Source organism: Amblyomma mixtum, chromosome 2, assembly GCF_055824585.1.
Source record: "Amblyomma mixtum isolate Tamu chromosome 2, ASM5582458v1, whole genome shotgun sequence".
Lineage (NCBI taxonomy): Eukaryota > Metazoa > Arthropoda > Arachnida > Ixodida > Ixodidae > Amblyomma > Amblyomma mixtum.
The window spans coordinates 29,694,077-29,721,256 of NC_143013.1; the positions used below are offsets into that span (position 1 = coordinate 29,694,077).

The 27,180-nt window shown below is 47.0% G+C and overlaps 2 protein-coding genes across 4 annotated transcripts in view; one reads left to right on the top strand and one right to left on the bottom strand.

Moving 5' to 3' along the window:
* LOC149358809 (uncharacterized) overlaps positions 1-12,785 on the top strand; it is a 601,276-nt gene extending 588,491 nt beyond the window's left edge. For all 3 annotated transcript variants that reach the window (XM_089570994.1, XM_089570995.1, XM_089570996.1), the window contains 6 exons: positions 378-553; positions 1,374-1,535; positions 2,663-2,772; positions 5,304-5,490; positions 9,336-9,504; positions 10,390-12,785. In XM_089570994.1, coding sequence (XP_089427120.1) covers positions 378-553; positions 1,374-1,535; positions 2,663-2,772; positions 5,304-5,490; positions 9,336-9,504; positions 10,390-12,182 — 2,597 coding nt within the window. In that variant the 3' untranslated portion in view covers positions 12,183-12,785. The remainder of the gene's footprint in view (positions 1-377; positions 554-1,373; positions 1,536-2,662; positions 2,773-5,303; positions 5,491-9,335; positions 9,505-10,389) is intronic.
* Positions 12,786-15,448: 2,663 nt separating this feature from the next.
* LOC149358811 (uncharacterized) lies at positions 15,449-15,889 on the bottom strand. Its single transcript, XM_089568921.1, has one exon. The coding sequence runs from the start codon at positions 15,847-15,849 to the stop codon at positions 15,481-15,483; it is 369 nt and encodes a 122-aa protein (XP_089425047.1). The 5' UTR covers positions 15,850-15,889; the 3' UTR covers positions 15,449-15,480.
* Positions 15,890-27,180: the final 11,291 nt, after the last annotated feature.

Sequence of the window (27,180 nt, forward strand, 5' to 3'; positions counted from 1 at the left end):
TCTGGTATTTTGACCAAGACAGTCTCAGAAGCCTGTTTCATTCATAGCATGCCCTATTTTCTGATACCAAGGAGCACATAATGAACGCTGCTGCCTCGGGCACTGCCTGTGTAATGCACTGAATGTAACTGCTTTCTATGCATGAGTGTAGTTGCTGCATCTTAGATAGTGGAGCCAATTTTATGAGCAGCGAAAAGCATCTTTCATTAATTGCACTGCAGTTTTTCATTGTAAATCAATTTTTATGTCTCGTTTGGTTGTTCACCAGTTTCTAGATTGAATCGTCAGCAACTTCAGACATTTCTGGTGTTCAGCTTTGAGAATCTTTATGCTCTGTAGCCGGCAGCTAATGTTGTGCCTTCTCTTTTTTTTTTCAGCTGAAAAACCGAAGAAACCCCGGCGTCCCACTCTTATTAACTGGCCTTTCAAGAAGCAGCCCTCATCTAAACAGTCTTCGACAGACTCTGGCAGCATATCTCCTGTTGTGGGGAGCCTATTTGGCCAAGAACTGAGCAAGGTTTCTCCAAATGGTGTCCTTCCTAAGCCCGTCATGGTATGCATCTTTACATCCCTCATTTAATCTGACAGAGCAGCTGTAAACATTTTGTAGCGTTTATATTGTGGGTGTCTGCTGTTGAGAAGCAATGGTGTTTTAGACACAATTTTCAAAATTGTAGATTGTGCAGTTTAATGTTCTGAAACGACACACAGGCACGACAAACTCCTTAGTGGAGGGCTCTGAATTAATGTAGGCTATCTGGGGTTCTTTAGTGTACAATGACATAGCGAAGCACATGGGAACTTTTGTATTTTTCTTCCACTGAAACACTCCACCTAAATGTGACCACCACGGATGGGATCAAATCAGCGGCCTTGGGGTCAGTTACGAGCACCAAAGCCACTGAGCTACCGCGGCGGGTGATTTTCAGGAATGTGCAGCATAGATGTGTAAGCAGGGCACTATGTTAAGTTCAAGGCAGTCTGAAACATGCCTTTAGCCTTGTGAATTGTCAGAGAAAGAATACTACACTGCCTTTGCTCAGTTTTGCAGAGGTAAAAGATTGTGCCACCTACTAGACATTTCGCGATTTTCAAATCTTATAAGCATTTAGCTTGAGGTAAAGCTATATTGGAGGCAGTACGCACAGATATACCCAGCAGTTGACTATGAGCTGTTGCTGACAACAAATAGCTGCGAAAAGCAGGTTTTAATTGTGCTTGAGGATGGAAGGTTATGGCATGCAGTCTTTCTTGTTTGCTTATGAGCTAGACAGAGATCTTGGAAATGCTTGTTGTAACCCCAACATGATGTGTAACGTTTTTCATGCTCATTTTATTCTAATATTTTGCCCACCTGAATTATTTTGGTGCAGACTCTGCTGCGGCAGCTCTTCTTGCGGGGCCCCTTCACGTATGGAATTTTCCGAAAGTCCGGCAACGTTCGCTCAAAACGCGAACTGCAAGCCAGGCTAGAGGAGGATCCGGATCTCAACTTGTCCGACGTGCCCATCCACGTAGTTTCCGCTGTGTTTAAGGTATGAGGGCCTTGACAATCCATTTGTTGTGCTGTTAACAGACAGTCTAGGCCTGCAAAACAAAAGGATTCTGTGGTATCATGGGCCAAATTCTGAGCTGTAAAGCAGTATATAGTTGGATGCAGCTCAAGAACAAAGTGACAAATGCCCCTCAAAGGAGACTCTCTCAAAGATGGAGGGCCTCCTCAGAGAGGCATTTGCTGCTTCATTCATGAGTTTTATCTGACTATAGTGTGGTCGGAGCAGGTGATGAGCTGTTGTCAAGCGATGTACATTTGGCCCACACTGCAGTTTGTATAGTGAAACTGTTGGTCCTGTCTTTTTTCTCTAAAGTGCTGTGCTATGAGCCTCTACTACTCACTCAAATGCAAATTATGCTTTGTCATTCTTATTGTTTGAATGCGATCTGGCTTTTTTTTTCTAAACACTACATGGCAGGCTTTAAAGGCGTATTGAGGTTTTTGCTCACTAGTAGAAGTGCTGAGAGTTTATATTTAAACAATGTTCTCAAGCAGTAAAAAAAGGAGTGTTTCATATACTACTGCTAATAAGAACACATTTGCAAGGTATTCTGTGCATATTTGGTTGGTTCATGTCGTAGTTATGGTACGTGACGTTGAATTGTAGTCAGATTTGTGTGAGTATGGCATGCGCCGAGATGGGGATCTGAATGCTTTGTTGGGCAGTTTTAATGAAGCTGAAACTTAACTCTGCAAGAAAGCTTAAATTGCCTCCGTAGCTGTCAGTGCTGCACTGAAGCTCACGAATAACTGTGTGCAATTAGCAGTTTGATCAATAGGAACTTGACACGTCACACGTATATGCTGGAAAATTAAGACAGTAGAAAGGACAGGACAAGAAAAGGGAGTAGGATGATGCGCTGTCCTTGTTTCCTTTCTTTTCCTGTCCTTCGTGCTGTTTTGTGTTGCTTTTCGAATATGCACCAACTGGCACAACTAATTAAATTATGAAGCACATATATTGGTTCGAGCTTCAGAGAAATGCCTTTTGCAAAAGCCTGACAGTGACGTTGTAATGTGGGCTGCAATTTTGCAGACTTTCTTTGCATTGCTGAATTTCATGCTTACACCTATGGCTAGCATTTATACTTGCTTATTTGACTCCAGGAGTTCCTGGGTTGCCTACCAGACTGCCTGCTTCAGCGGTGCCTCTACTCTGAGTGGCTCAAGGTTCTGCGTGTGGAACCCCAGTGGAAAAAGAGGGACTACACGATCAGGTGGGTTGGGCTTGCAGCGAGAATAGCAGAGTGCTGTTTGATTGGTGCAGTTTGTTCAGCCGTTCTGAATACAGCGTGCTGAGAAATGTGCAAATCTAACTAAGTCTGCATTATGATTCACAGTATACTGTGGGCAGTGTGTAATGTTCTTCGAAGCTTCCTGAGAGTGACCGGCGGACCAGTTGTGACTGCGCCCCTCATCCCTTCTCTCTTTCCCATTGCAATCCCCTCATGTCACTTCCCCAGTGCAGGGTAGCCAGCCAGAACACCCTTCTGGTTAGCATCCCTGCTTTCCCTCTTCCTCTTTATCTATCTCTCTAGTAGATAGCAGTTGGCCCAAGAGCCACGTTTGATTTTGCAATATCCAATTGAAGATACTTATGGGTGTTTTGCCTGAAGTGAAGTTGCTGTCGTTCTATTTTGTTAGGGAGTATATACAGCTGGCAGAAAAAGTTTACAGGACTTGGGTGTGTGAAAAACACGTAATACCAGTGGTGTCACACTTGTGCATGACACCATTAGGAACACCGTATGACGAACTGTTGCATCACAGTTTAGTACGAAAATCTGGGAAGGCATACAGTTGAAAGTGCATACAGGGTCTGTCCTGAAAGTGATGAGACAAGTCGCGGTGTGACGCGCGTATACACTAGATTGGGAAAGCGCTTTTGGGGGAGGGAGGGGAGCCTTCAGCTTCACAATGCGACGAGCTTAGTTGGCTGCGAGCAGAGGTGAAGCGAGTGGACGTCTTCGAGCGGGTACCCATGTTTCGTCACTCTGTCAAGGAAACCATGCAGCGAATGTTGGGACAGCGCTACGCGGTGAAGCTTTGCAATAAACTGAATAAGTCCCCTGCCGAGTCAATCAACATGATCAAGACAGCATGTGGGAGTGATGCGATGTCCAGGTCGCGTGTTCCAATGGCACAAAGCATTTACAAACGGTCGTGAAGACGTTCATGACGAGCAACAGTCTGGGTGCCCGTCGAGGTCGGTTACGGACGGTAATGTTGACTGTGTGGTCCAGAACGTCTTCACGACCAATGTAAATTCTTTGTGCCGCTGGAACCCTTGTGATCTGGACATTGCATCATTACCACATGCTGTCAAATGTCTCAGTAGGTGATTTACTCAGTTTATTGCAAAGCTTCACCGTGTAGCGCTGTTCCAAAGTTCGCTCCATGGTTTTCTCAACGCAGTGACGAAACAGGGGTACACACTTGAAGACGTCCACTCACTTCTCCTGCTCAAAGCCAACTGAGCTCATTGCACTGGGAAGCTGAAGGTTCCCCCTCCTTCCCCCAAAAGCGGTTTCCCGATCTAGCGCATGCATGCGCCATGCCGAGACTTGTCTCATTACTTTCAGGACAGACTCTGTATGTCGTCTCTTTGAATCCCTGTCACAAGCTTGCTCTAACTTGACTAGTACATGTAAGCTAAGTGCAACAAAAAATTGACACCACCCGGACAGCTGTACGTCAGATGCTTGGGTTATAATTTTGGTACTAACGTCTCTGGGATGAAATGCTTTTAAAATGGGTCTCTGACCCCACCTTATGTGAAAGAAAATACCTTGAGCCATGGCCAAAGCTCCTCTTGCACCACAAAAGTTCATCATTCATTTCTTCTTGATTTTGAATAGTACATCATCAACTTGCGTTTGTTCCCTGACCCATTCTGATCTCTTCCTGTCTCTTAATGTTAACCTGTAATTTTCTTTTCCATAGCTTGCTGTACTTAAAGGTGCACTGAAGAGGAATCTGAACTCGTCTTTTTGCCGCGGGAACTCAATCTACTCGTTCCGAGCATTCTTAGAAACACCGATTTATTGCCCTGTGTGGCCGATTTCCCTAATTAAATCGAATTAACGTCCGGCTCCCGCCTTTTTTTTTAATTCTCCCTCGTACGGTGGGCGCAGTCGACCGACACGGGGAGTGCCTTTCAGCCAGCTCCGTGGAGGCTTTGCTTTCGCTTCATTTTGTTTTCTAGGTTTCCGTGAATAAATAGTTTGATTTGCAGGTAATATAACCGCAAAATAAGCCCGCAGAAGTAAAAATACGCGCGGACTATTTCCTTCTACGGACTACTACGTATTACTCCGCCGATGGCAGAGCGGCAAGCCGCCACTGGACTGGGTGAAAGGCACTCCCCGCGTCGGTCGACTCCGCCCACCGTACGAGGCAGAATTCAAAAAATAAAGGCGGGAGCCGGACGTTAATTCGATTTAATTAGGGAAATCGGCCACACCGGGCAATAAGTCGCAGTTTCTAAGAATGCTAGGAACGTGTAGATCGAGTTCCCGCTGCAAAAAGAGTTCAGATTCCTCTTCAGTGCACCTTTAAACTAGTCTATTTTCATCAGCCTCCACGTTCCTGCCCCATAGGTTGATGTGATTTAACCTCATGATGTTATTCAACCATAGTTGCAATTCTGATGCCACATTACACTGCAGCTTGAGAAAATAAAGGAAGCTTTTCATAGTGCTCATTCCTATTCAGCATGTTATAACTCTTTTTCTCATTTGCATTGCAGTCTTCTGAAGAGGCTTCCACCGGCTAATGTGGAGCTGCTCCGCCACTTTCTGTGTGTCCTGTGGTATATCAACAGCCGCAGTGCGGAAAATAAGATGCCTTCGTCCAACCTGGCTGTGTGCATTGGCCCCAGCCTGCTAAGCCCAAAGTTTGTCGACAGCTACCACTCACCCACGCTGCAGTCAGAGGTTGGTACTGAGACATCCCGTGCATTAAATTTGCCTGTGCTAAAGATCATTGTATGTAACTGTGTAACAGATATGGATGTACTGTAGCCCGATATAGTGGCGCTGTGCTTATGGCGCTTGTCTACTAAATGTGAAGCAGTCCCGTCACTGAGCATGTCTAGGATATAAATATGTGACACTGTCCTGCTGAGCCTGTGTACTGTGTACCTATTTTGGCTGCTGGCAATGAAGGGTTAACACTGTGGTATGTGTAATGCGTAAACATTCACGTGAGCATCAAAAAATGTGCACAGTGCCTTTCATGAGGCACATTTCAATGGCAGATATACATGCTGCTTTTACACCGCTGTGGTGGCTCAGTGGTTAGGCGCTCGGCTGCTGACCCGAAAGACACTGGTTCGATTCCGGCCGTGGCGGTTGAATTTCGATGGAGGCGAAAGTCTAGAGGCATGTGTACTGTGTATTGTAAGTGCATGTTACAGAACCTCAGGGGATCGAAATTTCCGGAGCTCTTCACTACAGCGTTTCTCATAGCCTGAGTCGCTTTGGGACGATAAACCCTCTTAAACCATGAACCAAACCATGTGACACAGTCAGTTCTTTATACCCCTGTCATGTGGCCAGTTTCGATGCCCATTGAGTCAGTGGACATCAAACTCAATGGGAATTGGCCAGTGCCAGACGGTGGTTTTCAATGACCCTTGAACTCTATGCACATTGACTCAATGGAGGTTTGCCTATGGCCACTGTAATTTCAAGGGCCATTGAGAACAACCTCTCACTCACCATACTTTGAAAAACACCTACTCGAAATTATGTCGCAGCTAGATCATTCTGATCTAGCTGCAGCATTTTGGACTACAATAGGCAGTTATAAACTAAATGTTTTTTTTTTGGCACCGTGGTGCTCTGTGGTTATGGTGCTCAGCTGCTTACCTGAAAGACACAGGTTCGATCCCGGTGGTGGAGGCGGAATTCTAGAGCCCCATGTGCTGTGTGATGGGAGTGCACGTTAAAGAACCCCAAGCGGTCGAAATTTCCGTAGCCCTCCACAGGATGGGAGTCATGTTGCCACCACTAGCGCCATCTGTTGGACCTCATGCTCACTACTCACTCATTGATCATCAAAATGTGCATGTGGCAGAGTGCATCTGGATGGTCCCCAAAAATTTCGATGGGCATTGAGATTGCTTGTGTGAGAGGGGCATTACAGGTGCTGAAGTGTGCAATTTTCCAGCGATGCATGGCAGTGGCATTGCCGGATGACAAGATTAATTTCACTGAGCCAGACTGATTCTCATCTCTGCGTCATTTTCAAATACCTGTAATAGCTGCTGGCTGGTTTTTTTAGTTTTCATTTAAAAAACGTTGAATTCTGCAGGCAATTGCTGATTCACTTGCCTGTCCACCCAGTATATTTTGTACTGAGCATTTTTTTTTGTCATCATCAGCCTGACTATGCCCACTGCAGGGCAAAGGCGGCTACTATGTATCTCCAATTAACCCTGTCCTTTGCCAGCTGCTAATTGTAGCTGTGTTACTTTGGACAGCCCGTGCACACTGTACAATATTTCATTTGAGTTGGTGTTTAAGGGGGGACATGGGTCTTAGAGCATTTTTTTTTACTTACAGACCAAATGCAATGAAACTGCACATACTTATTCAGTTTTTTCTGCTGAGTTCAAATATGCAATTTGTTTAGTTCTAGACCAATTAGTGCCTGAGATATTAATATATATCATGACATTGTCTGCTGAAACAATAGAAAAGAAATGGGCCACCAGAAATTTAATTTTAATGTGTGGGTAGATACTACGTGTGAGGAATGCAACGCTGGAAGCAGTTTTCAGTTTTTTGTCCGTGTGGACAAATGGGCTTAATAGTTAGTTTTCAAGTGAGTTGACCAGACATAGAGTGCCAGAAAACATCACACACATGAAACTAACTACTAAGCCCATTTGTCCACACGGACAAAAAACTGAAAACTGCTTCCAGCGTTGCATTCCTCACACATTGTAGTATCTACCCACACATTAAAATTAAATTTCTGGTGGCCCATTTCTTTTCTATTGTTTCAGCAGACAATGGCATGATATATATAATATCTAAGGAACTAATTGGCCTAGAAATAAACTAATTGCATATTTGAAATCAGCAGAAAAAACTGAATAAGTCTGTGCAGTTTCATTGCATTTGGTCTGTAAATAAAAAAAATGATCTAAGACCCATGTCCCCCCTTAAAGCAGACAAAGTTACTCCACCCTAAGTTACTCCTAAAAGCAGCCTCCATACTGCAAGACAGTTAAAGAAATACTGAAGTCAGAATTTTGGTTGTTGTGAGTTGTTTTCTTTGGAATTGTGCACAAGACATCAGTAGACATGGATCACTATGTGCAATTTACCTATGCGTGGTAGATGTTTTATAATTCACTTTATTCTTTCAAGCGGTTTCTGTTTCAAGAGGTGAACGGTGGCTATGGCATCAACTTGGTCTCCAGTTCACATGAAGCATAAAAAACTGATATCATTGCTTTGTCATTAATAATTCACTCCAACTTACACCAACCTGTCCCCGAAGCTGGAGTAATTAGACTAACAGGCACCAAACATAGTACCAGTTTTTTATGCCTCGTGTTCTGATGTCCAGATTGATGTAGTAGCTGTGATTCAGCTTGGCTGAACTGAAGCTGGAAAGTTAATGGGTGTGTGTCTTCAGAAAGGAATTACCGTAATGCTGCTTCACAACCCAGTCACCTGGTGTCATTACTGGCAGATGAAGCGTGCACACAGTCTCATACCTTTCGACATTTTAAGACTCTGGCTCTCCTGACTGCACCGGAACAAAGTTTGTTCACACACCCGCATTCCGTAAGCTTCTGCTGCCTGTCGAGTTCCTTTGCCAAGCCACGCAAGTCAGCTTTCCTGCATAGCAAAAACTCCTTTACCATAGCGACGTGCCCTTTTCGAGCGGCAGACTTTGTGTGCAGCGCTGAATATTACTTTCCACAGCTGCTTTCCACCCTTCTTTCACTATTTCAATGCAGGGAGGGTGTATTGTACATCTGAACCTATTTAGCAGTGCTGCTTAATCATGACAGAAGCGTCAAGGCAGGAGCTCGCAGGAAAGGTGTGCAGCGTTATTCTGAAAATGCATGTCCCCAGCCCTGCACTCCAATTCTGCCCTCAGAACAGGTTTGCTTGCCATAACGTGGAGGTTTTCACTGTGTAGAGAATCTGTCTTCGAGTTTTGTGAAGAGTCCAGAGTACATACATATAATTGGATGGGGGCACTTTTGCTGCACTTTAACTGACTTTGCATACTGTGTGAGAGAAGCCAACAGCCACAGAAACCAAGGAGCACAGGGGATTTTTTAATTAATTAATTTTTTTGTGGTGTTGATCAAGTAAGAATATTACTGAATATGTTGTCGCTTGAAGCTAATTGATTAGAAAAGCAGAAGAAAAAACAACCACATGCCGCCGGTGGGATCCGAACCCACGACCTCCGAATTACGCGTCCGGTGCTCTACCTCTGAGCTACGGCGACGGCTGTCAAACCTTCTGCTTTTGGGGGTATTTATGTTTACAAATAACCTAACCTTAAGAGTGTTCATCAGCGCCACCCACCACCCACATTTGTAAGCGGCGGACGTGGAACGTCCTGAGTTACCGCTGGTGTGACGTAGAACGCCATCTAACGGCGAGGGTGGAAGCTGCGTAAGAACCCTCTTATGCTTCCTATGGCGTCAAGGCTGCCAGAACCGAGGCCCTCGCTAAGCACTTTATTTGTCTTTATTTTTCTAATCTCTGCACATTTTTTTTTCTTTCTCTTTCTCTCACTGCAGATCTCTGAGCAAGTGCCTCAGCTGGTAGAGTATCTGATTGAGAACAGCGTGGACATCTTTGGCAAGGACCTACTTATGCTGTTTGGGGAGCCTCCACAGAAGGACCCCTCTATTCAGGACTCTGGAGCGGAGGAGTCGGACAGCCCACACAGCTTGCAAGAAAGTGGAAGTGAGTTGTGCTAGTATTGGATTTTGAAGCATAAAAGCAGACTCAAGAAAAAAAAAGATGGCACAGAGTGAATGTGGAAAGAGGCCAGCAGCAAAAAGTGCACTGGAACAAGACATACCAAGCTTGATTAAAAGAACCTGTACTAAAAAAAAAAGGCAGATAATGATGGATGTAGCAATGGCGGTATCACAGCTGGCATTATACAGCACATGCACCTTGAGTTGGGTCAGAACCACGCAATGTGCTTGGTTAGCTGAAACACAAAACTGCACAAAAAAATTTTTCCTGAGTCATGCATAAAATGGCAGTTTTGCAGCACATGTGCATTGAGTAGTCATGCAAGTGTTTGAATCAGTGTTAATATTTTCTGTGGTCACACATTCAACCTTGTTAGATTCAAGATTCAGCTCTCATGCATGCCTTTCTGGTATTATAGCGACTTTTTGTGCTGATGACATAATGTAGCCATGAAAAGCTTGAAGTCCTTGCTACCAGACTTGTTCTTTGTCTGCTTGTAGAATACTTGGTACATGTCAGCATGGACATTTAGCACTGAAGGTTTGTGCCTAGTTGTATGATTGGATGAATGTATCTGACATTCTGGAAGCGTCATGCTGAGTGTTTCAATTTTCATATGTGGGTTTCATCGACTATGGTCTTTGTTGCCTGCAGATGTTACACAGACCTCAAAGAATAAGGCTTCTGAGCATGTACAAGTGATGTTGCAGCTGGGAAAACTTTCCTCTTCCACTCTGTTTTCTTGTTCATGTGTAAGCTGTGAACAAGGGACACGACTATTATTTTATGAACATGTGTGACAGCCTTAATCTCTACACAGTATCTGTGTGCCTCTGTTTTGACACTGTTCAATTTTCAATTTTCCAGGTGCCTTCCGAAGAGATGACTCTTCAATCGACAGTCTTGAAAGGGCCCTCATGGAGGATTCTAGTCCCAAGTTGCCAAACAGGACCAAAGTGTCTCTAACAAACCTCAGCAGAGATTCTGGCCTGACCCTTAGTGACACCCAGCTGTACACCCCTGAAGACGACGTTGAGATGGAGAATACGAGCTCTGCACTCCAGGGAATGACCAAAAGCGTGCCACACCTGGAAGCTGTCGGTGTGCAAGAGTCAGTCTACAACCGGAGCAATGGTGTGAGCATTGATGGCTCTTGCAACGACGTAGTACGTCGCAGGAAGTGTGGTGGGGAGGCACCCAAGCATTCACGGCACCAGACCATCTCAGCTGCTGGCTTCTATGCTCGTTCATCTCCTGTATCAAGGGACATCCGGCCCCAACACCTCCAGTATTCAAAATCCTGTAACTACAGAGAAAACGAGCATCCGAGTGAGGAAGATTCGGTGATGGGCAATGATCCGCTTGTCCGCTGGCGCAAGAGCCGTGCACGTCAGCAGAGGGCGAATGCCATGCAGTCGGCTGCTGATGTAAGCAGGCCCTGCAGTACACTCATCAGGAGCGCTTCTGAAGAAAGCCTGCTGCAAAAGTACATGGGCGAAGAGCAACCCAAGCGACGACCCCAGCATTGCAAAGGCAAGGCTCCAAGACCACCAATGGAAAGCAGCAACTGGGAGCGAACCAAGAAATTTGACACCTCTGCGGCTACACCGGACAGGCATGCATTGTGGTTTGCCAACCAGATGCACAGTGTTGACTGGAAACGTAGCCAGTCCACCTCAAAGATAGACGAGATAGATCACATCCAGGAAGGGCCAATCAGCAAGAGTGCTGCAGGCCAGGACAGTTGCCAGGTCCTTAGCACTCCAATGACAAGGCAACATGACACTGCTGCCAAGATCAAAGCAGATTCTATCGCAAGCGTACATACTCCACCCCGTGTTAACAGCGTGTGCAGCTCGTCATCTGAAGGCAGCCAGAGGTCTCACAGGTCGCATGAGTCAGCGCATTCGGAGAGGTCGCAAGGATCGAACCGTTCGAGGACGAGTCCTTGCAGGCGACAGTCTCCAAACTGCACCTTGGCTCCTGTTCACCGCTCGGCCAGCAGTAAGCCCATGGAGCCTCCCAGCTATCAGGAAGCCATGACACGCCGAACACTACTTAGAAGATCGCAGGCAATCTCTCAGGCAGATGATACCCTACTTGAAGAGCCTCAAAGTGCAGAGCCCGTATCACTAGGTTGCAAAGCTCTGCAGCTCTATGAGGAATCCCTACGGATCTACAATGAGCAGCTTGACGTCTCAGGTGACACTCATCATGCCATTCTTGTAAAAGTGGACAGCAGCGACGAAGGCATCTCGGAGAGCCCACCACCGCCCCTACCACCTAAGCCTCACCAGGCTGTGCATCGCACTGTTAGTGATGGTGCCGGTGTGCGTCTCAGGCACCACCCTCCTGTCCACGTCAAAGACTCTCAGCTTGTGAATCGCGGGAAGTGTGTTGTGGTGTCTTCCTTTCACGACCGCTGCCAACCGCAGGCACTGTATGACTTTCCAAAGGAGATCAGCTGGAGTGTAGCTCAGCTGAGGAGCATCTTCAGCAAGCAGTCACCTGCGGGCAAAGATGGAAGCACTGGCAGTAACAGCAGCCAGTCGGACTCTGCCTGCTCAAGTGAGCGCGAGGGGCACCACAGTGTGTTGGCTGGTCACCTACGGACAGAATCCGTGAGCAGCAGCACAGGCGGTGAAGAATCTTACGTGTAAATACTGAAAAACGAGAACTACTTGCAATGATCTTAAGCCGTTGTGCCTATTCTGCTGTAACCTAGATGTACGTGTGCAATCAACCTGGACGTACACGTGCAATCTGTTTCTGTTGTTGCCTTCTAATCACCCATACATGTCTCTTGCATGTAAACTCTCTTCTTTGAGTTCTTTTGAAAGCTCACCCTCGCATGTATTTAACTATTTGCCACTTTGCATAATATGTTTCTGTATATGTGCCAAATAGCCCGCTGAAGAAGCTTTACTGTGACCCTAGATATGTATAGGTTTTGTTGTCCACTGATTGATGTTCTGTCGTTTTATTGTTTTTGTATAGGCCATGTCTTATTTCCTGTGAGCTCATTCACTGATGTGAACTGTATATAATTGTAACATGGCATTGTGTAGCAGTGCATGTGTCCACAAGGCGCAAACTTTAAATGAGCATGAAGAATGCAGTTTGTGACAGGCGCTTGCCGCAGCTCGCTAGACCATTGTATTTATGGCCTGTTCTTGTACAACTGTCTGAACAGAGTGTATTGTAGATATTCATAACAGCAATAAATACTGTACATGCAATATACTGCATGGCTTTGTCATGTATATGAAGGCTGCCTACGTCTGACTGCTCTTGGTTGCCCAAGAAACACATTTGCTCGAGAAATGTGGTCATTAAATTACTTTGCAGTTACTGCCATATGAGGGATCCCACACCTTGCGTTTTTCCGTAGCTTCACTGCGCAGTAGAGTGCTCCTTCCTCCACAGGGCATGTGGTGGTACTGCCAGTGCACCAGTGACCAGGTGCTTACAATAAACGCCATTACATACCAAGGCTGGTATACAACAAATATCCTGGGGTATGGATAAACTAAATACATGGAAAAGCACTAACATACTGTTTGTGTGAGGGGGCTTAGAGATGCTGAGATAATGGAACATGTACGACATGGGGCATTATGGGGGACAACAAGTATGGAGTACTGAGAGCCATTTGGAAAAGAGTGATTCTAGGGGTTACTTTGGGAATGCATTTTCATGCCTAAAGGGAGACATTCACTCAAGAGAAGAAACAAATTGGAGCTGTTAGAAGGTTAGTGTAGGTGGCCACAGCAAAACCACAAATTAGGTAGTACAGGGGGATAGGCGTTGAGCATTGTTTGAAGCACTGGAAGTTCAGAGTATATTATTACATGGACACCTGAGGAAATTGGACAGTACCAGATGGGCAGCTAAGGTATTTATATAGTTCTACAGAAAAAACGATGTACAGTAGCAGAAAAAGACTAGTCTGATACAACTTAAGTCTGCAGTGGAGCTCTGCCCACATTCATCCTCCGCGCGCAGAATTCCTCCACAACGAAAAAGTAGTCCCCTGCTTAAACGTTTCCTGTTACCTAAACAAGGATCTTATCACAAGAAAAAAATTATCAGCTCTAGAATTTTGATACGTGGATTGTTTGATATAGTCAAACATTAAAAAGATTATTTGTTTTCTGTTGCGAATGGCCAGAGGAGTAATGCAAAACGCCACGGACCGCGACCCAGTGTCAGCAACTGCTGTTTTTTAAGTTGTATCCTAATATAGGAAACTAACCATTAAGTGCTGTAAATAGACTTTTAGTATAGCGTATGAGCGCTTACGTTCGTTAAATACGCAAGCATTTAGCGGAAGTCGCCAGCGCACGTTTTGTTTACCGTACAACAGATGGCTGCCACTGGTGTTATGATGTAAAAACACTTTGTGTCATATTTTTCGCGCGTGGCCAAGGCATTGGCCAAGCTTATCCAAGTCATATCACGTACGTAGATAGCCGGTTGCATGGCGTCCCCAAATGAGTCGTGCTACGAGCACTGCGACGATGTCAGCACCAACACGTGCTACGAGTGCTTCGACGGGCCAGCCACGACCAGTCGTGGGCCAGCTGACCGCCGAAACGGCTACTTTGGCGTAAAAATCACTCATTCGTTCTGCTGTCGGCGAGAGGAGGCAAAGCGAATATCAGATGTTCCATTTAAGGGCAATGAGTATGCCTAGAAACCCAATAACATTGGCAATTTCTCTCCGAAGCGGGCGACGTGGGCGCCGCCATGTTGACGACGCTACTTTTCCTGGCGTACACAAGAGTGCAAGAGCACGCACGCTAAATTTGAAAAATAGGAAATGTCTTTCACTACTTGGCATGTTTTTTATGCGGCAGACCTGGTCACAAGATGTTTCGCAGCAGTGAATTTCGTGCGCTTGACAGCAGACATGACGTCAAGCCACGAGTTCACCCGATGGCCGGCACCTGATGGCCGGGGATGGGGGAGGCGGTAGGTTAGCACCAAAAAGGAACTATTTGTGCTCTAAACTGTGCAAATGAAACAAAAATTAGAAGCAGCAAATTAGTGCTAGACTTGGAGAACAAACATTGGAATTTATTAATGAACAAGGAATTGAACTCATTAAGAAAAATCCGATAAGTAAATATCACCTAAGCGTGCTAATCAATCAAGCTGTGTAGTTGTTTTTTACTAGTGCATAAATAATATCCGTAATTCCAGGTGGGGGGGGGCAACCGCCTCCCTTCTTGCCCCCCCTTCCGGACGCCCATGATTATACGAGACCGCTGCCCGGTCAGGCAACGTTTATTTATTTTGCCCTCGGAGCACAAACGTACATTAAAGAAGGGAGGACCGGATGCAAAACGGACGGTTAATACAGACGCTGTTCAAATTAGCGCTTGCCGTCGATTTTCCCAAATCAGCCACACGGCAACACTTACATATGCTGCTCAACTAACGCCATGTCCACAACAGAACATTTCACAGCTGGAAAGATTACGTCGTACATGTGTAGTACCTTAAACAGGTCAGTTATAGAAGCAGAACGCGTAATCTAGAATGGCGAGCTACAGATTTAGCAGCATGCAGTCCCAAAAAGGTGCAGAAGCATTAATAGCACAGACGCTGCACTCAAACAACCTGCGGTCGGCTGAATGCTTACACTTTAGATACACACTCAACGGCAAGGTACCGCACTGCAAAATGACTATAGCTAGGCAGTAAGAAACGCAATTCGCCATCTCTGCAGCTCAGTTGAAAATAGTTCACAAGACTTCTTACTGTGTAAACATTGTGGAAAGTGAGAAATTATCGCTTTATCTTGAACTAATAGCACAAGCGTTCCAGTCACAGAGAAACGTAAGAAGGACAAAAAATAATGTCCGGAAGACACACTCAGCAATAAAATGAGCGTGAGTGTGAAAAAAAACAAACAAAACAAACCAAGGCGGGGAATATGTGCAGTGTAACCAGTCAAACATCTACCGATTTTCGCGTAACGTTCGCACACGTGAAGATGCTCACTGTGTAGCTAGCATCTACCGGGCACTTGAAGGCGAGGCCGAAGTCGGGGCTTAGACTCAAGGGCTCGTTCACCAGGGTCCTGGAGTCCTCATCGGCGCTGCACAGAAAGTAGGCATAGCGGGCGTAGAAGAACTGCGCCTTGGACATGCGGTACAGGCTCCAGGCCGCCTTGAGATCGAGCCAGTCAGCCGTCACGAGGGCCCCGTAAGAGAAAGCGGACATCGCCCCCACAGTGGCCGCGGCGATGTGCAGACCCATTGTTGACGCGAGCACATCTGTCGAGTTGGCCACAATCCGTCCTGATGTCGACCTCTTCATGCATTCGCTGCGAGTGAATGTCAGGAAACAGAGCGGTGCAGAAATGAATCGAACGGTGGGAAACTAAAATTGATTTGCGTTAAATACAGACACGTACAAGCGCAAAAAAAAAAAAACATGGACAGAGAAGAGACTTGGACAACACGAGCGCTTACTTTCAACTGAAGGTTTATTGATACACAAGCACAATTATGAACAACTTGCTGCATGACGTCAAACTGATAGCCCTGCCGACATCACGTGGCTGCTCCCTAAAACATTATTTCCTTTTTTTGTGTTTCTGTGTGTTTCTGCGCGTGCCCAGCATGTGTTTCTGGTGTGGTTTATGACATTCCTCTATCGTGTGGCTCTAGGTACATCGGCCAAACTGGCCGATGTCTGAATGAAAGATTACTGGAACACAGGAGGAAGGTAGGCAATTATAGAGACGGTAATCTTTCCGAACATTGTCATGATTGTGCTGAAAAGAATAAGAAACCATGTAAACCTGTCTTCAGCGCATGCAAGATTGTGGCCAAACATAGTTGTCAGGATGTGAGAGAGATAATAGAGACAGATTTGATTAGAAAAGCCGGTCCATCCTGCGTCAGCGCACTATCTGTCACACTGACTAAAAAGGCAATAATGTTTCTGGGAGCAGCCGCGTGATGTCGGCAGGGCTATCAGTTTGACGTCATGTAGCAAGTTGTATATAATCGTGCTTGTGTATCAATAAACCTTCAGTTGAAAGTAAGCGCTCGTGTTGTCCAAGTCTCTTCTCTGTCCGTGTTTTTTTGCGCTTGTACGTGTCTGCTATGAACCAACTAGCCCAAAGGTCTGTGCTCCTGTGCGTTAAATACGACTTTTGCGCCCGAACGGCAGCAACGCAGCTGCAGAAAACCTATCAATAGAGCATTGGTAAAAACGAAAGTCCGGCGGATTTCCTTTAAAAGCATATCTTTGCCGATGCTATTCCCCTAACCCCAATTCTTGTCAGATAACTTAAACAGCATATTTATTAGATTTACACAGTGAATTGTACTTAGAGTGGATACTGCAAGAGTAGAGGGTAACTTAGGACTCGACACGTCAGTGTCGCATGCAGGAATCTTATCAGCAGTACGGGGTTAATGACTGGCTATAGCGTCTCTGCTGCCGTGTTCCTGGCTATGGCGATGAATGTGTGGAGCGACCCGTCCAATCCTGAACAGTTATTGTAGCGAAAGCTATACTACGCCAGTCGGAACCAAAGTTTAGCTCGGAGCCTCGAGTAGAATAGCAGGGGTAAACAACGGCACCCCTATATGCGAGTACTAATGCAGTTAACCATGATGATGTCATAGTATAGTAACGAGCATAATTAGTAGCAAACATAGGAATTCCCACATGTAATACATCATTTGAAAGAAGAACTTAAGCCTAATTAACATTAATGAGTTTAAAGTTTAGTTATCGAAATTAATCAGTTGGTAAGTATGTTCATATAGCAACGGATAACTACAAGTGCTAAACACGTAACGTGACCGACCCGCCGCGGTGGCTCAGTGGTTACGGCGCTCGGCTGCTGACCCGAAAGACGCGGGTTCGATCCCGGCCGCGGCGGCCGAATTTCGATGGAGGCGAAATTCTAGAGGCCCGTGTATTGTGCGATGTCAGTGCACGCTAAAGAACCCGAGGTAGTCGAAATTTCCGGAGCCCTTCACTACGGCGTCCCTCATAGCCTGAGTTGCTTTGGGACGTTACCTTCAGCTTGACCTTGAAAAAGAATTTAGCGATATGTAAAAATAACAATTGGTCAGTGGATGACGTCATATATAACGCAGTGTAAGTCACGTGACTAAGTATGACGTGAATCAGAGCGTTGAAAAGGCGCCTACCGAGACTGCTCTCGCCACAGAGGGCGGCTACGTGGACGGGAACGAAGACGAAGTCACTTCGACGAGCTCCGGTGCTGGCAGTTGTCCGGAACGCACTCAACGTTACAGATGCCAAGCCGTGTCTAGCTGCTCGATACACCAAAACTTTTGCTCTCTAACCAGGTTAAACACTACTTAAACCACAGCTATTTTTTTCAAGAATTTGGTAATTGGGCCCCTAAATCGTCAATGCGTAATTTATATTCCCGGTTATTGACGGTAACATCTCTGATGGAATACAAGAGGGAACCCATTTCGAACAAATCCGTGGCATATTTCGACAACACAAATCCTGCTGAAGTAAAACGCAGCATTGAAGAAGCGTAGCTTGTTGGGCCAGTTGGTGCATGGTAAGTAGAAACCAGCGAAAAGGAAGCGTTCACAAGGAGGAGAAGTACACAGGACAACGCTGGAAACACAACTGAAAGTTTCAGTTGTGTTTCCAGCGTTGTCCTGTGTACTTCTCCTCCTTGTGAACGCGTCCTTTTTGCTGGTTTCTACTTAAAACGCAGCATGTTTTAATGTTTGTGGAACGTCGGGGGCTCGAACGGTGTTCCGACAACGCCTATCTTCCTGCCTATGCGAGAAGTGCGTTTTTAGAGTCAACAGAAAGTGTCATTGTAAAGTCATCTGCTACCACTACTTACCGTTCCAACTGTCTCTCCCTGCTCGCTTGCTTTGCGGCAGTCGTTCTGTAAAAATATTGCTTATTCTGATAATTTATTTGCACTGCAACATCACTGATTGCACTGCAACATCACTGATTGCGCTGCATCATCGCAGGACCAACGCGGCGTCGACTCTGCTCTGCTTCGTGGCTTGTTTTCGCACAAAATACAAATAAAATAATGAAAATACGAGGCCCATTTCTATGAGCGTGCAGTGAGGTGCATTGAGATGCGCTAAGCGAATAGTGGCATATCTGGGTTGCTTGCAAGTCCACTGGCAGCCTTTACAAGCTTTGCGGATTGCCGCACAGCCTGTACAATACTATACAATGCTATGCAATGAGCGATGTCGCAACACAAATAAATTAGTAAATAAACAATACCGACCTGCACGGCGACTGCAGTCTAAAATGCAAAGTAAGAGAAAAATGGCACCGTAAGTAGCTTGCAGAAGATTTTCCAGAGATCCTTTGCACTGACTTCGGAAACGCACCCTACTCATTACGTCGTCCGACGTCACAGAAACCGCTACGTTAGCGAACGAGGAACACAGCAAGAACCTGGTCACCGCCTGCTCTGGCTGAATTTCAGAAACTATGTGTGGCTCACCGTCATGGAGCCCCTGACGTCACATGCAAACCATCTGTACGACAGTGTGCGTGAGATTACCTGTGAAGTGAGATGGCATTCCGTGTCTCGTTCGACCAAGTTCTTGCATAGGTGAGCTCGTTTGCCATTAAGGTTGCCATGCGACTGGCGATGACGGGGGCGTCGGCGAGCAGCGGGTCGGTGGTGTTTTCACTCAGCAGGCCGAACACAGGCGCAGGCACGTAAATGCTGGTCTTGTTCACGAAGAACAGGTCATCCAGCGCTCCTTCTTTTCGGTCATCTCGGATACTGGGCATGCCACGCCTCCATTTTGCCACCATCACTTCGTACTCGAAATTTATAACCTGAAAGTGGTTGCGGATGAAGCCGTGAGTGGACAAGCTGGGTACGGCAACGTCGTGAACGATGAGGTCGGCGGGAAGCAGGAGCGAAATGTTGCCGACGGCGGCCTCGAACTCTCGTGTGTTGTTGCCTGCCGCCATGAGGTGGCGCAGCGGTTCGTAGTTCGTCAGGGCCCGTCGAGTAGCCTCAAAGACCGCGCGGAGTTGTGCGTTCTTTGCCGGATTTGTGAGGGCAGCGACGTATGTTGCACGCCATAGTTCTTCGTAGTTGTACACATTGGAATCGCAGATTCTCGAGCTCTCAGTCGTGGGAGAATCGAGACCGCCGCCTGTCTGAAACCTGACGCTTGCGTCTAGCGCGCCGGCAGTCAGCATGTAACACAACGACAACGGCTGATTCGAAGTGTTCCACAGGCGCTGTATATCCGAGAGAACGGTCTTCTCGGGGTAGAGGAGGATTGTCTCGTTCTTATAGTCGATGGCCAGCTCGTTAAGAATGGATTTAAGCTGCGAAGTGGTCAGGCCGCCAAAGGCGTTTCCGAGCTCTTCTAAAGTAGCATTACTTGGTTCGGGGGAAGAAGTGGAACCCGCCAGAAACTGAGCCTCCCACTCGGTAATCTGCGGGATGGTACAGTTGGTTCGGAGGTGAGCATTTACGAGCGACACAACAATTCCTGAACAAACGCTACCACATTGGAGCACGAGCTGGTTGACCGGCACGTAGTATTTTTCGAGGGTTAAGTTCCCGCCTAGGTAGTGCGCGGTAAAAATGAAAAACCGGAGTCTGTATCGAAGCTGTGCGTTTAGCCAGAAACGCAGCATGTCGGCGGGGCTCATCGGGTTTGTGGTGTTGCCCATTGATAGGACGGCTTCGGTGGCGTCTCTGCCGCGGAGTGCTGGCTGCCAGAGTTCCTTCATGCATGACGTGTAAAGCCGGTTAAGAGCGGCAGCAGCCGTCGCATCGTATAATTCGGTGCCTCGGATGACATTTCCGCTGATAGTGTTCTGTCAGTGAAGAAAGAGAAGCCGAAAGAAAACTGATAAATCCTCGCACCTCTGACATGCCACCGCGTTCATATGTCGTGAATCACTTAATTCACATTTGATTCACATAGTTTTCAATAATTTTCGCGCAGATATAGACGTTGAGGCCCAAACATAACGTGCGCTTTTAAAACCAGATATCAAGTGTTCAATCATTAACTCCATTGTTTGTGTCATCATGTGTCAGACAAGGAAATCACATTAACTATCAGACTTCCGAAAAAGAAAAACAAAAATGGGTGGAAATATGAAGCAGCCAAAGCGTTGGCATCCGTGGCTACTGTTTCTTGAGTGCTAACAGAATGATTCATGAGAGTTCATCTTAGAAACTGCTCACAATTTTGCGTTTTTCGTCAGAGTGCCCCTCATAGCAGTTTTGCAAAATGGCCCACTCTCCGTTGGTATTTGCGCCCTGTGTTGTTAGCAGAATGAATACGGTTGGAATCTATATAGTCTGCCAGCTGTGGGGAAAGTAAGAAGTCCAACGCAATGGCGAAACAGGCGAGTTGGTGATATATATTTAAGGAAAATACCTAGCGCTAAGAAAGAAGGCGGAAAGAGAGGAAACAAGTGGGCCAGCGCTATCAGGATAGCGCTGGCCCATCAGGATAGCGCTGGCTATCAGGATATCAGGATAGCGCTGGCTATCAGGATAGCGCTGGTCCTGTTGTTCCCTTTCTTTAAGTGTTCGTTTTTTTGCGATAGAAAGTAAGAAATCGGCCTGCAGATAAGATGCTACTCTCTCGAATAACGAATCTCGCGAAAGGCGGAAGTTTGAGCGCGACGTAAAGGCACGCAAAAGGCTACTTCATGTAGGTCAAATTACAGATACAAGTTACAATTGCAATTACAAATTACAGTTACAATTAAAATACAATTACAAATTACAAATAAAGCAACCGTACCTATATCGTAGCGGTAGCTTGGTTGCGTTATTAGTTTTTCTCGTAGTTTCACTGATAAGGAGGAGGCTGCTGACGTCTATATGTCAATTCCTCCTTGCATAATATATATGATAACAGTAATCAGTATGCATTAGTTATTTTGTAGTTTCACCTTGCTCGGGTTGCAGAGTCGTCAGCGACGAAGCAGCTTATAAAAGTGTTACCGATGAAATCATGACGAGGTTGCCGACATGTGCAAATTAGCTCTCAGTAAATATGGTCTGTTAATGTTTCTAGGCCTAACAGTCTCTCCTTTGATATCGACAAAGGACGATGGTTCTTCAGAAATGATTCACTCTTACACTGAGGATGAGTCTCCATGCGGGCATGAAATATGCCTACTCGGTGAAGACTTAAAGCAAGAGGATTCAGTGATGAACCGTTTAGTGGACCCATTACCGCACCTCTGCAGCTCCAAATTTGAGAACACTTGATCTAACTCCTACCGAAACTTTTGATATTCTGCGGAACCGTCAGTGGCGCACTCATGACCGGTTCAAAATCAAACCCTGCCCGTCTGAAGGCATTGACCAAGGCTGTACTATCGCGCTCAATATGAGTTGCAACGCGCGGTCACCGACCGGGGTTCGTTCCGTGGTGTGCCTCCTCCAAACAGTCGCTCGGAATTCTGGGAGAAACTTTTTCCTGAGCGGGGGTGCTGTTGTTTCCTGGAACAGCAGTTTCTCCCAGAATTCCGAGCGACTGTTTGGAGGAGGCACACCACGGAACGAGCCCCGGTCGATGACCGCGTGTTGCAAATCATATTGAGCGCGATAGTACGTCAGCGCCATGCATATCGCTGCAGCTCACCAGGATGTCCTTGGCGACGCCTTGTTGCACGTAGCCATACGCGATGGCGTCCTTGCAGACGTACGCGAAGAAGTCTTGGCAGGGCGAAACGCTCTTGTCGATGACGGCGAACAGCTGGGCCGCCTCGCGAGGGCAACAAAAGGGGGAATCAACGATGTTTCCTCGGCCTGCTCGGGGAGGACGCCTGATGGCTAACCAGGAGAGCGCAAAGGCGACCACGGGGATCAACAGCCCGCCTGCGACAATTCCGGTCACGGGCGTTTTTCTTCCTCGAAGGCGGGACGGTGGAGAAGGCGGGAGGTTACTGGGAGCGGGAGGACTCGCGACCTCGACCGGGCTGCCGGCTTCCATCTTCTTCTTCTGCCGTGTCATGGGCCTCCCCGCGTGCCAGCCCGTAGTGAGCAACTGACCGATAAATTTTAGGAGCCCTTCTTCATCATCATGATCATCACAATTATCACCACCACCACCATCGTCATCAGCCTGACTACGCCCACTGCAGAGCAAAGGCCTGTCGCATGTCTCCTCAGCCCTGTCCTTTGCCATCTGCAGCCACCGTATCCCCACAAACTTCTTAATCTCATCATTCCCCCTAACATTCTGCCGCTCCCTGCTACACTCGCCTTCCCTCGGAATCCACTCCATTATCCTTAAGGGCCAGCGGTTATCCTGCCTTCGTATTACATGCCCTGCCCAAACCATCTCTTCCTCTTGATTTCGGCTAGGATGTCATAAACCCGCGTTTGCTCCCTCACCCACTCTGCCCGCTTCCGGTCTCTTACCGTTACACCCAATATTTTTCTTTCCATAGCTCACTCGTTGTCCTTAGCTTAAGCTGAACCCTCTTTATTAGCCTCCACGTTTCTGCCTCATTGTTGAGTACCGACAAGGTACAGCTGTTGCATACTTTTCTCAAGAGAAAAGTATACAAAGTGTTTGTATACTTTGTGTACAAAGTATACAAATATGTATACAAAGAGGATCTTATTTCTGTGTGTCTTGCTTGCTTCTGATCTACTGTGTTGCTCATGCTGTTAAGTGGAGCTTGCACTTCAAAGCAAAGCTCCGCGGGCTCGTAAGCATGGCTGCATGGGACCTGGTTTTGGGAGACCCGGTCATCGTACAATCGCCCGTGCTCAGAAGCAGTTAGCTGAGGTGCGCACAGAACATTAAAATCAAAGTAAATAAACATATTTCAAGCACCTAAGGCAAGGAAGACAGAATAGGCCAGACTGGATTTCCGGCCTGTGTGGTGGTTGAATTTTTTCATTTAAAGGCGAAATGAAGCGGCACCTAGACCTCCAGAGGTCCGAAGCCAACAGAAAGTTGGATTAATGTGGCGCAATCGAAACCTGCACTGCGTGGGCAGTACTGCGACTAATTCACAAGGCCACTGGGCGCGTGGCGTCAGTAACAGCCTTGAGTGATGATGATTGTGATGAGGCTGTTCCCTTTTTAGCGGGTGGTCACATTAGTGTGTTTCCTAGCGAAAAACAGACGTTAAAAAACAATTATGGCAGACCAATTGGATTGATGCGGAAGAAGTGCGATAGCTGTGCACCCCAATTCTTGGCCGATCCCCCTGTGTGGGCGTGTGTCATTGTATGAGGATAACAACAATAACAATATTCTTCTTTCACTCGCCAGTCAATTCCAGTGTGGATTCTATTCTGACTATTATTGCATTCCAGTTCCGAGCACATTGTTTTTCACTTACTCCCAATCTACTGCAACTGCGATTCTTTTCCGATTCCGACTACGCAAGTACGCAAAATGCGTAACATTGCTAGATCACTGCGAGTCCTCGTACACCTACTGGTGCGGGGGCGCTGCAGTTAAGCGATGCTCCGCTGCATTGGCAGGTGGCCGTTTCAAACCCAGCCGCGGATGGGGCTTGTGAGAACCAGGGTACTTTTCCCGATTAATGCAAGAAGGAATAGCTCCCGCAAGCCTCATTTTTGCATACACGGTTCCTCGGGAGGCTGTATATTTTGCACGTGGGACTGCTGATGTCCGAGTCATTTTCTTAGTCATGTTGACTTTCTTTTTGTGAGCAATTCTTGGTCCGCCGTCTCCTCTCCCCTACAATTGTAGAAGGGAAGGAGCAGTGGGAGAGGGGGGCGATTCACAGGTGGCAGGATGAGAGAGGCAGGTTCCCCCAAACACCACCTAGCAGATGGACGGTTTACACAGACACCGACGCCGACGTACATTAACCTTCATGACCCTCCTATTAAAAAAGAAAACACACAAGAAAGAAGGGAAAGCAGAGCAGCCACAGAGTGGACCGACCTGTGCACCGTGGACCTGTGTGTCGTGCTTTATCATAGTCCCACTTGTGTGCAGTGTGTCACTGTCATCGCCAGAGACTGCTGCGGTCTGGCTATCATCTGCCACCACTTACACAGGTGTGATTCAGCTATTGACGCGACGGACCGAGGCTTTACCATCGCAATCCCGAGCGCCTGTGGCAGCGTGGCTGAGTGGTAGTAGACGGTAATATGTTGCCTAGAGCTTTAAGCATCCGCCTCGCATGCGGCAGGTTCGGGGCTCGACCCCTAGTACCACTGGGTGCACACCGGTGATATAATGGGCAAAAAGCTTTGCTCCGTTCTGGTGCTCAGCATCTTTAGGGTAAAATGCTTGGGAAATAGGTCATTGACCCCACCTTGCGTAAAAATATTGGCAGTGGCTTAGCTTAGCTGGGCCAGGATACTCAAGGTCGCGTTGGTATGAAACGCAAGGGCATTCAAGTGGGACTAGTGGGTGGTACCATTGGTACACAGATTGTGGTTCACCTAATTGGTGTAGAATATTCGGACTGGTATCAAACGATTCCTAGTCGAATCAAGATTACTAGTGGAATCAAAGCGTAGCGTTCCACAGGGATTCGCAACGACGACCTTTGGTTCCCCATACCTTGACTTCTTTAAAACTTCAAACGTCCGTTACAGTCAAATTAATAGTCGTAACACATTACAAGCAGTGTCAAACGATTTGTCTTCCTGCGCTGTATACGTTGGCCTCAAAAAAAAGTTGATAATCGGATCTAAAGAAAAATTTGTATTGGATATAGCGATGAAGGCGAATGAATTATTAACTGTACACTGCTGCAGTATGTCGTAACTCTAAATCAGTTATAAAAAACACAGCGGATATAACGAATGTGTAGTATGTCGTAACTATGAATCGGTTATAGCGAGCATAACACCAAACAAATGCACGAAATGAAGAATCAGAAGCGTCCCATAAAGCTCTGCACGATGGCACAAAGGCTTTCGCCTTGCTGCACGTAAGGCGGCTTAAGTGCTCCTCCTGAATTTTTGAATTTTGGCATCTAAATATGATAGATTCGGCCACTTAATCCGCGTGGTTGCTTTTCAATCGCGCGGCGAACAGTGCAAGAATTAACGCATAATTCGCATTCGCACGGCCTCTCAGTACGGGGACTTGGGACGCGAGATATTCCGTGTGCGTGTGATCGTAAATTGAACGCAGGAGGCCGTTCTGAGATGTCAATCACCCGAACTGCGTGCTGGCCATCTTCTTGCGCAAAACAGCTCCTACCAGTCACTTTCAGCGTTGAAAGCTAGCCACTCAGCGCTACGTTTGAAGCAGCACTGGAGTCAGCAGAACGTGCGGAGGCTGCTCTATCCCGATGGGTCAGGTAAGGCAATTTGACAACAGTGAACGAACCTATGCACTTCTGCAGTTATATAAGCACACGAAAAACACTGCTGTTCACCGCAGTATTGCTCGTAAAAAATGGTCGAAAGAAGAGTTCGCGTGAACCCCAGAAGCATGCACATACTGAAGGCGTGAAAAAACAAACAAACAAAGAAGGCACAAAGCACCGGTTACTGTTTGGCGGCAGAAATGTAGTTTCGCTTTCAGTTTTATTGCGAAAAAAAAAAAACACTTTTACAATGCATACAAAAGATGGGATGTATTTGAAGGATCGGAGCAGCACTCAGAGATAGCAAACGATTAAATAGGATGCATTTCTTCATTTACTTTAATGGTTCTTGAAATAGCAAACTTTTTGAGGCAATCTCAAAACTGAGTCTACCCACGTCAGTGGCCCAGTGACTTTGGCGTACGGCTGATCCCAAGGTCGCGTGTTCGATACCGGCCGCGGCGGCGCTGTTTCGATAGAGGTGTACTACAAACAGCTATAGACAGCCTATGTTTTGTCGTTGCCAACGTGGCTTAAAGATTCCCCCAGGTGGTCTAAATTAATCCGCAGCCCTGAACTACGCCGTTCCTAATTACCCATTTATCACGCCAGGTCATTAAATTCGATAAGCAAGCCCTCCACCGTGCTGTCACCACCTGCCACTCCGTAACTCACCTCCTGCGGCGCGTGGTCACTCGGCGCTCAGGTCTCCACGAGGCTCATGCGTGCCGAGTTGCCCACGCGCTGGCCCTCAACAAGGTCTTGTACTTTGCACCCTACGTTTCCTTCAATCAGACTCAACTTAACGCTCTTGAGACTGCCCTTGTGGGCCTCTACAAGGCAGCTCTCAACCCCCCTATCACTACCTCTACTGCAAAGATCTTTGCAACAGGCCTCTTTCATCCTCTCCGTTCTCTGCTCTCTCTCCATCATGACTCGCAGATTGCCCGGCTTTCCCTTACCCGTCAAGGTCAGTGGTTACTGACTCAAGCGGGTATCTCGCCCATTCCCTGCGCCCCGTTTACCTCTCCTATTCCCACCCCGGCTCCCAATCTTCGGATCCTCCCCCTTCCGTCCAACATGTCCCCCGTTCTGCACGCCGGCCGCCGTCATGCGGCCGCACAGCACCATTCCCCTCTCTTTGATACCCAGGGTGTAGCTTACACGGATGCCTCCTTCGTGGCTCCTCGAGGTTCCTGCGGCTACGCCCTGTACCACCCCCCACCTCCCCGCTCCTGAAACTCACACCAGCGGGCCGTTTCTACGCCCTCCGGATGCATTGTCCCTCGAGGTCCACGCCATTGCGCATGCCCTCCAGTCATTTGCCCTCCTTCCCTCTCTTCA

What these genes read in the sequence shown, in the direction of transcription:
- LOC149358811 (XM_089568921.1), bottom strand. Translation starts at nt 15,849, where the DNA reads ATGAAGAGGTCGACATCAGGACGGATTGTGGCCAACTCGACAGATGTG.